Genomic DNA, 10,153 nt, shown 5'->3' on the forward strand with positions numbered 1-10,153 from the left:
TACAGAGATGTCTGTACTTATCTTTTAGAGGCTATAAAATTTAGGAACAGTATCACTTATTTCTTATTCTGTCATGTGATCTTATTCTATCATCGATAATTGAACCATTCTATTCTAATTCTCTCACAGATGGCGATAACACGTAGTACATCTACCGACGGACATGGATTAGATCCCCCGATGGCAACTATGATTAGTGGTAGAGGTCGAGGCCGAGATCGTGCTAGGGGCCGAGGAAGAGGTAGAGGTAGAGCTCAGTCTAGAGCTCGAGCAACAACACATGTTGTAGAACCTCAGGTGGATCTTCAGGAGGAGGTTCCCATTCAGACTGCTCCGGTTGGACAACTTCAGGGCCCGGAAGGATTTATAGCTACTCCAGTGCTTCAGGACACTCTAGTCCGTTTGGTAAGTCTTATGGAGGGCGTGGCCCAGAATGGTACATTTCCAGTGGCACCAGCCGTCTCACAGGCTGGGGGAGGAGCACAAACTCCCACTACTCCCGCTCCGGAGCAGATGGCTCCCCAGAATCAAGCTCCAGCAGTCCCGCCAGTTGGGGTAGTTCAGCTAGTTATTGCGGTACAGGCCGGTGATAGGCCCGTCATGTCTTCTGAGGCCTTATTGAGACTGGATAAGTTTACTAAGCTCTTTCTAGTTCACTTCAGTGGTACACCTTCTAAGGACCCATAGGACTATCATGACCGCTACAATGAGGTATTGCGGAACATGGGTATAGTTGAGACCAATGGGGTCAATTTTGCTGTATTTCAGATGATGTGTTTCGCCAAGAGGTGGTGGAGAGATTATACATTGGCCAGACCAGTTGGATTGCCTGCATTGACCTGGGAATGTTTCTCATGGCTATTTCAAGAGAAGTTTCTCCCTATTACATTGAGAGAGGATTACCGCAGGTAATTTGAGTGTCTACAGCAGGACAGTATGACTGTTACTTAGTATGAATCTCGTTTTGTGGATTTAGCCCGTCATTATCTCCTTTTACTACCTATTGAGGGAGAGAGAGTGAGGTGGTTTATTGAGGGACTCACTTACCCTATCAGGCTTTAGATGACCAAGGAGTCCAGAAGTGAGATTTCCTTTCAAGCGGCTGCTAATGTCGCGAGGCGGATCGAGATGGTTCTTGCACAGGAGAGAGGGCAGAGGTCTAATAAGAGGCCTCGTTAGTTCGGTGGTTTCAGTGGTTTCTTGTCTGGAGGCAGGGGTAATTTTGGTAGGGGTCATCCTCCTAGATAGTTTCATTCAGCACTTCAGGTATCTCCCGGTGCTTCAGAGAGTCACGATCCTATTATTCCTTACTTTGGGTAGCCAGCATTTAGTGCACATTCAGCTCCTATCAGTGCACCACCACTCCAGAGTCACTATAACGGTTATTCGGCCCGTTCAGATAAGTAGTCACAACAACCGAGGTCCTATTATACTTGTGGTGATCTGAGGCACATTGCTAGATTCTACCCCACATCTCAGGGCAGCATGCAGCAACAGGGCTCTCGTGTTATGATTTCAGCACCGGTTGCTTCACCGCTCGCTCAGGCAGCTAAAGGTAGGGGTCAGAAAGCTAGAGGTGGAGGTCAGACCGTTAGAGGTTGAGGCCAGACCATTAGAGGTGGAGGTCAGCCAGTTAGAGGTCGTCCCAGGGACGCAGTTCAGAGTGGTGGGGCCCAGCCCCGATTTTATGCTTTACCAGCTAGGCCTGAGGCCGAATCATCTGATGATGTGATTACAAGTAATGTTCCAGTTTGCCATAGAGATGTTTCAGTTCTATTTGATCCAGGATCTACTTATTCCTATGTGTTCTCTTATTTTGCTTCATATCTGGTGATTTTCTGAGTGCTCTTGTATGTGTGTCCACTCCGGTGGGAGATTCTATCATGGTAGATCATGTCTATCATTCGTGCGTGGTTACTATTGGGAGTCTTGAGACTAGTGTGGATCTTTTACTTCTTGATATGGTAGATTTTGATGTCATCTTTGGAATGGATTGGCTATCATCTTATCATGCTATATTGGATTGTAATGCCAAGACGGTGACCCTAGCCATGTTGGGGTTACCTCGATTGGAGTTGAAAGGAACTCTTGGTCATTCTACCAGTAGGGTTATTTATTATATGAAGGCTCGACGTATGGTCGATAAAGGGTGTCTAGCCTATTTGGCTTATATTCGCGATCCCAGTGCGGATGTTCCTTCTATGGACTCAGTGCCAGTTGTTCGTGAATTTCTAGAAGTATTTCCTGCAGATTTGCCGGGAATGCCACCCGACAGAGATATTGACTTCTATATTGATTTAGCTCCAGGCACTCAACCCATTTCCTGCAGTTGCAAGACTTACTTGATCAAGGATTCATTAGACCCAGTGTCTCGTCCTGGGTGCACCAGTATTATTTGTAAAGAAGAAACATGGTTCAATGCGAATATGTATAGATTATCGACAGTTGAACAAGGCTACTATCAAGAACAAGCATCCACTGCCAAGAATTGATGACTTATTCGATCATCTTCAAGGTGCCAAGGTGTTTTCAAAGATCGACTTGAGGTCTAGATACCATCAGTTGAAGATTAGGGCATCTGATGTCCCTAAGACAGCTTTTCAGACTGGGTATGGGCATTACGAATTCCTAGTGATGTCATTTGTGTTGACAAATGCCCCAACAACATTTATGGATTTGATGAATCGGGTGTTCAAACCCTATTTGGATTCTTTTGTGATTGTATTAATTGATGATTTCTTGATTTACTCCAGCAGTCGAGAGGAGCATGAGCAACATCTTCGGAGTGTGCTTCAGACTTTGAAGAATAATCAGTTATATGCCAAATTTTCAAAATGTGAATTCTGGTTAGACTTAGTTGCCTTTTTGGGGCATGTTGTATCGGTAGAAGGCATAAAAGTGGATCCTAAGAAGATTGAGATTGTTCAGAATTGGCCTAGACCTACTTTAGTTACAGAGATCCGGAGTTTCCTGGGTTTGGAAGGTTATTATCATCGGTTCGTGGAAGGGTTTTCATCTATAGCAAGCCCATTGACCAGACTGACCCAGAAGGGTGTTCCATTCGGATGGTCAGACGGGTGTGAGTTGAGCTTTCAGAAGCTCAAGCCTGCTTTAACAACGGTGCCTGTGTTGGTATTACCCATAGGTTCAGGATGTTATACGGTGTAGTGTGATACATCTCACATTGGGCTTGGTGCAATATTGATGCAAGATGGCAGGGTGATTGCATATGCGTCGCGGCATTTGAAAGTTCACGAGAAGAATTATCATGTTCATGAATTAGAATTGGCAGCCATTGTCCATGCTTTGAAGTTTTAGAGGCATTACCTTTACGGTGTCTCATGTGAGGTATTTACTGATCATCGTAGCCTTCAGTATTTGTTCAAACAAAAAGATCTCAATTTGAGGCAAAGAAGATGGTTAGAGTTGTTAAAAGATTATGATATCACTATTTTGTATCACTCCGGAAAGGCCAATGTGGTGGCTGATGCTTTGAGTAGAAAGGCTATGAGTATGGGCAGTGTTGCGTATATTCCGGTTGGTGAGAGACCGTTAGCTACAGATGTTCAGACTTTAGCTAATCAGTTCATGAGGTTAGATGTTTCAGAGACCAGTCGGGTTTTATCTTGCACAGTCGCTCAGTTTTATTTATATGAATGCGTCAGAGAGAGGCAGTATGATGATCCTCATTTACTTGTCCTCAAGGACACGGTAATTCCAAATGGGTTGTTGTGGGAGAAGATGGAGTTCTGCGAATGCAGGGTCGTATTTGTGTGCCTAATGTGGATGGGCTTCGTGAATTAATTCTTGAAGAGGCACACAATTCCAGGTATTCTATTCATCCAGGTGCCGCAAAAATATATCAAGATTTGCGGCAACATTATTGGTGGAGGAGAATGAAGAAGTATATAGTTGCATTTGTAGCTCGGTGCCTAAATTATCAACAAGTTAAGTACGAGCATCAGAGACCTGGTGGTTTGCTTCAGAAGTTAGAAATTCATGAGTGGAGGTGGGAGCGTATCACTATGGATTTTGTTGTTGGGCTTCCACAGACTCAAAGAAAATTCGACGCAGTTTGGGTCATTGTGGACAGGTTGACCAAGTTAGCATATTTCGTTCCAGTGGCAGTTACCTATTCTTCAGAGCGGTTAGCTGAAATTTACATCCGTGAGATTGTCCTCCTTCACGGTGTGCTTGTGTCTATTATTTCAGATTGAGGTACACAGTTTACCTCACTTTTGGAGGGCTGTACAGCGTGAGTTAGGCATGCGGGTTGAGTTGAGTACAACATTTCACCCATAGACAGATGGACAGTTAGAGAGCACTATTCAGATATTGGAACATATGCTTCATGTCTGTGTTATAGACTTTGGAGGTTCTTGGGATCAGTTCTTGCCACTTGTGGAGTTTGCTTATAATAATAGCTACCAGTCGAGCATTTAGATGGCTCCATATGAGGCAATATACGGAATGCGATGTCGTTCGCCAGTTGGCTAGTTTGAACCGGGAGAGGCTCGGCTGTTGGGTACCTATTTGGTACAGGATGCCCTGGAAAAAGTCAAAGTTATTTAGGATCGACTTCGCACAGCTCAATCTAGGCAAAAGAGTTATGCCGACCGTAAAGTTCGTGATATTGCATTCATGGTTGGAGAAAGAATATTGCTCTGGGTTTCACCTATGAAAGGTGTAATGAGGTTCGAAAAGAAGGGCAAGTTGAGCCCTAGGTATATTGGACCCTTTGAAATTCTTGAAAGGATGGGTGAAGTAGCCTACATGCTTGCACTACCACCTAGTTTATCAGCAGTTCATCTGATGTTCCATGTGTCTATGCTCCAGAAATATCATAGCGATCCATCCCATGTGTTAGATTTCAGCTCAGTCCAATAGGACAAGGATTTGACTTGTGAGGAGGAGCTGGTAGCTATTCTAGCCTAGCAGGTCCGACAGTTGAGGTCAAAGAGTTATCCAACAGTTTGAGTACAATTGAGAGGTCAGTCGGTAGAAGCATCTACCTGGGAGTCCGAGTGGGATATGTGGAGTAAATATACACACCTTTACACCAGCTCAGGTACTTTTTCTAATTCTGTTCGAGGACGAACGTTTGTTTTAGAGGTGGAGAATGCGATGACCCAAAAGGTTATCTTTAAATTTAATAATTAATTTTGTGTTCTAAGACCTCAAAAATCACTATTTATCATTCCTCGACTTGCGTGCATAATTCGTATAATTTTTCGAAAAGTTGTTCTGTGTAAAATGGATAAAAATGTGAAATAGAGCCTTAAAACTAAATTGAGTTGACTTTGGTCAACATTTTGAGTAAACGGACCCGAATCAGTGTTTTGACAATTTTAGTAGGTCTGTATCGTGATTTTGGACTTGGGCGTATGCCCGAAATTTAATTTGGAGGTCCCTAGCTCAAGTTATGACCATTTAACGGAAACTGGAAATTTAAAGGCTAAAGATTTCCAGGTTTAAACACAGAGTTGACTTTTTGATATCGGGGTCGGAATCTGATTTTGGAAATTGGAATAGCTCCATTATGTCATTTAAAATTTGTGTGCCAAATTTGAAGTCAATCCGGATTCATTTAACATGTTTAGGCACGATATTTGCAAATTGAAAAGTTTAAAACTCAAAGTTCGAATCGAGGTGTGAATTGTAATTTCGATGTTATTTGATGTGATTTGAGACCCAGAGTAAGTCCATGTTATGTTTTAGGACTTTTTGGTATATTTGGTTGAGGTCCCGGGGCCTCAGGTGAGTTTCGAAGGGTTAACAGAACGAATTTGGACTTAGAAGGAAATCTGAAGGTTCTGCTATCTGATGTAATCGCACCTGTCAAATTTCCATCGCAGGTGCGAGCTCACAGAAGCGAGCCTTCCATCGCACATGCGGGATTGGGCTGGCCTGGGGTCTTCACAGGTGCGGTCATTTTTGAGCAAAAGCGCGACCGCAGATGCGGTCCTAACCATCACAGAAGCGGAGACTGGGAAAGTGAGGTTCGCAGAAGAGAAACTCCTTCCGCAAAAGTGGATGCGCAAGTGCGAGCCCAGGCACCACAGGTACGAAAATCCCTGGGCAGTGTATAAATCGAACAGTCCGAGATTTTTCTCATTTTTAGACATTTCAAGTCTCGGATTTGGGCGATTTCAAAGGGGATTTTCACGATTTTGAATTGGGTAAGTGTTCTATAACCAAAAGTATTTATATTTCATAAATTCATGTCAATATTCATCCTTTATTTTGGATTTAGATGGAAGAAATTGAAATTTTTGTAAAACTTTCCAAAAATGAAAAATTTAGATTTAAAGGTCCGTTTGACATCGGAATTGGATAATTTTTGTATGGTTGGGCTCATATCGGAATGGGTGTTTGGATTTCGTATGTCTTTTTGAAATTCGATATGTGGGCCCCACTGTTGATTTTTGAGATGGATTTCGGATTTTAATCCAGAAAATTAGTAAATTCATATGGAATTAATTCCTACGATTTGTATTGAGTATATTGAATTGTTTATGACTAGATTTTTGGATTTCGGACACGAATTCGCGAGGCAAAGGTTTATTGGATTCTTGAATTTGGTTGCAAAGTGAGGTAAGTGTCGTGGTTAACCTTGACTTGAATGAATAGAACTCTTAATTTATTTGTTATGTGAGATGCATGTGTATGACGTATAGGCAAGGTGACGAGTGTCTATACGTCGTCAAATTAATTATTTGCATAATTACTTGAAAAATCATAAATCGTTTAAAATCATAAATTAATTATTATAGTAATTATTTCACTCATATTCCTTTTCAAATATTAATTCTTGGATTCCTACAAAAGTTGTCACATGCTTATTTGATCTTTATTCTTGAAATTATTATTCATTTAATTGTTGATGAATATTTTGGAAGGTGAAGTCGGTATTTTGGTATTAAATTGATTGATAAGTGTATATCCCCACACTTAAATACTCTTCCGAATTTATATTATTATTTTTATGGTAAGGAAGAGTGTAAAAGCACGAAGGGTGTTGCCGTGCCATTTGTGAGTGTAAAAGCACGAAGGGTGTTGCCGTGCCATTTGTGAGTATAAAAGCACGAACGGTGATGCCGTGTCAAATGAGAGTAAAAGCACGAAGGGTGGTGCCGTGCCATTTTCATATTATCATTTGCTCATTTTATTGTTGATAAATTAATTGGCTGCTAACTGACACTCCTCCTGTTGAAATTATTATATCCTTCCCCTTCGCATGTTCCCTCCCAATTTATAAATTTTTACTTGTTGTATTATTGTTACTTTGTATTGGTATATACTTGTACAGGTGGTTTACATACGTGCCTTGCCATAGCCTCGTCACTACTTCGTCGAGGTTAGGCTAGGCACTTACTAATACATGGGGTCGGTTGTACTGAAACTGCACTCTGCACTTCTTGTGCATATTGTGGAGTTGGTCCCAGCGGCGTACTGTAGATTTGCCCGAGTACAGCTACCAGTGGAGACTTGAGGTATAACTGCACAACGTTCGTAGTTCTGAAGTCCCCCTTTATATTATCTCAACTGTGTAATATATTTCAAACAGCTTGAATTTTATTTAGACTTTTATTTGTATTATTCTAGAAGCTCGTGCACTTGTGACTCCAGTTCTGGGATGGTATTTAGACATCGCTATGATTATGGATTATTCACTATATTTCAGACCTTACTTCTGCATTGGTTTCTTTGTTATTAATAAATTTAAAATTATTTTAAAATGGCTAATATTATTCTAACATTGGCTTGCCTAGCAAGTGAAATGTTAGGCGCCATCACGGTCCCGAAGGTTGGAAATTTTGGGTCGTGACACCGCGGTGTAATAGAAATTATGGTGACGCCCTCCTACACCGAGTCCATGCTTGAGGAGGCTCAAGCAGGAAAAGAGAAGTCCAATGAAGGGGTTCATGGCGCGGACGATCCCCTTTATTCTTTCTTCGATGGTGTGGACTCATCCACTTTGGAAGATTTTACTGGTCTAGGCGACCTGGAAGTCCCGAAGAAGGATATATCTTCGGAAGTTGGCGGGTCGAGTTCAAGCCCAAAATTGATTAATCAGTTTCCCGCTCCGAGTGTGGACCCTGGTCGCTAGAGATCGATTATTCTTACTATCCCGGAGGATGCCAACTACCTTCGATGCCTGGTGACCGAGGAGGACCAAGCAAAAATGTATGAAGTGGATGTACCGTGTCTTTTCAATGAGGCACAGCATATGCTGAACCGGGTAATTCATCATTATATCTTCTCATATTTTACTTAAGTTTTATATTTCTCACGACATTTATTTTTTTATAGGCCTCGGTACTTCACCCTGAGAGATTCCTCCAGTACCGTGTTGAGGTTAATCAGCTCGAGCTCGAGCTGAAGGAGCAGGCTTGAAAGAAGGATATGTACAAGCTCTTCAGCAAGAAACAAGACAAGACCGTCAAGGACCTTCAGGCCGAGCTGGATGGGGCTCAAAAGGACGCATCGGCCCTGAGGCGGGAACATGCCGACTTGGTCGAAAAGGTAAAGGTCTTTGAAGTTAGAAACGAGGAACTAGTCATATTGGCTAATGACAAAACCTCGCAGGTCCAACAGAAGATCGACCAGGTCGACCAACTCCGAAAGGAGATGAACAAGATCCAAGATATGGCCAATGGGTGGAAGAGCAAGATGGATTTGCTGGGTTCGGAAAAGGAAACTGCCCATGCAAATATGAAATCAGTAGAGGTTCAACTTCGGGTGGCAAAGGAGAAAGCTGACAAGCAGGCTCAGCTAAATGAAGACCTCCGAGCACAGCTAAGCTCGGCTGTCGCAGAATGGGATGCCCTTGGTAGAGAGCATGAGGCAATGAAGTCCAAGCTGGAGACAACCTCTGCCGATGCTAAGGAGATGGTGGCCCAATACAAGGCCGATGTCGAAGCAGCCGAGGCCCTTCTGAAGACCAATGCCAAATATGTGAGGCGGCTGTCAAGAAGGGAGACTCTCAAAGCAATTCACACCCGAGACTTCGACCTGTCAGCCGAGATCGAGGAAGAAATAAAGCTTGAGGCCAAGTCAAAGAAACTTTCCAAGCCTGAAGGTGTCGAAGGTTCCGAGGGTTCAGTGGGGTCCGAAGGCTCAGACGGTTCTGGCGACGAGTTGTGCCCTGGTGAAGATCAGGCTTGAATGCCTTAAAACTTTTTTATTTTTTTTCTTGTGTATATGTTTTGTTTAGTTTGATGTCATTTTTGTTAGGCCTTTGTAAATACATTCCGGAATATATACAATTTCCCTTTCTGGCAATTGCAAGTCTCTACTTTTTTAGCATCTTTTCATAATCTATATTCTTGAAAATATTTCTGATGCCTTAGCATAGAATCAAATATAGTAATAAGTTGTTCACTTTTCATATGTCCGAATAGAGCCCGACTTCGATGAAACTTTATTTGCTCGAGGCCTTGGAAACTCGGTGTGACCGGCAGTTTTCCCAAGATGCTTAAGTGATTTTAGATGATGCTTTTGCTGAGGGGTAACCTTTTAGAATGTTTTCAATTTTTATATAGGCCTTATGTTCTGATTACGAGCTTTCGGACGTCTTCAAGCCGTTTTTTAGGGTGGTCGTAGCCTTTCGTGTTTAGTCACTACTTAATAAGTGTCACGACTCGAAATTCCTACCGTCGGGACCGTGATGGCGCCTAACATTTCACTTGCTAGGCAAGCCAATGTTAGAGAATCATTAAACCAACTCTTATCCCATTCAGTAAATAACAACAAATTAACTAAGGTGAAATATAATAAGTGCAGAATAATATAAAACTGTATTAATTACTATCACCCGGATCTGGAGTCACAATTCATGAGCATTCTAGAATTTACTATAAGTAATAGTCTGAAAGAAATACAACAGTTTGAATGAAAGAAATAGTAGAACAGAAAAGATAGACGGGGACTTCAAGGTCTGTGAACGCCGACAGATCTACCTTGAGTCTCTGGATAGCGGTCCAATAGCAAAATCTTGATCAACCCGAGCCGGTACCAAAATTTGCACAAAAAGTGTAGAGTGCAGTATCAGTACAACCGACCCCATGTATTGGTAAGTGTCGAGCCTAACCTCGATGAAGTAGTGACGAGGCTAAGGCAAGGCACATAAAAATCAACTTGTACAGTTTAA

At 42.3% G+C, this 10,153-nt stretch overlaps 1 protein-coding gene across 1 annotated transcript; it reads left to right on the forward strand.

Annotated features, from left to right (window-relative positions):
• The first annotated feature begins 8,406 nt into the window (after positions 1-8,406).
• On the forward strand, positions 8,407-9,168 carry LOC138902971 (uncharacterized). Its single transcript, XM_070190878.1, has one exon. It carries the CDS (start codon positions 8,407-8,409, stop codon positions 9,166-9,168), a length of 762 nt encoding a protein of 253 aa, XP_070046979.1.
• Positions 9,169-10,153: the final 985 nt, after the last annotated feature.

The sequence above is a fragment of the Nicotiana tomentosiformis genome, chromosome 12, assembly GCF_000390325.3.
Source record: "Nicotiana tomentosiformis chromosome 12, ASM39032v3, whole genome shotgun sequence".
Taxonomy (NCBI): Eukaryota; Viridiplantae; Streptophyta; class Magnoliopsida; order Solanales; family Solanaceae; genus Nicotiana; species Nicotiana tomentosiformis.

Excerpts from the sequence above, each read along its gene's own strand:
- LOC138902971 (XM_070190878.1), top strand. The coding sequence starts at position 8,407 with ATGTACAAGCTCTTCAGCAAGAAACAAGACAAGACCGTCAAGGACCTT.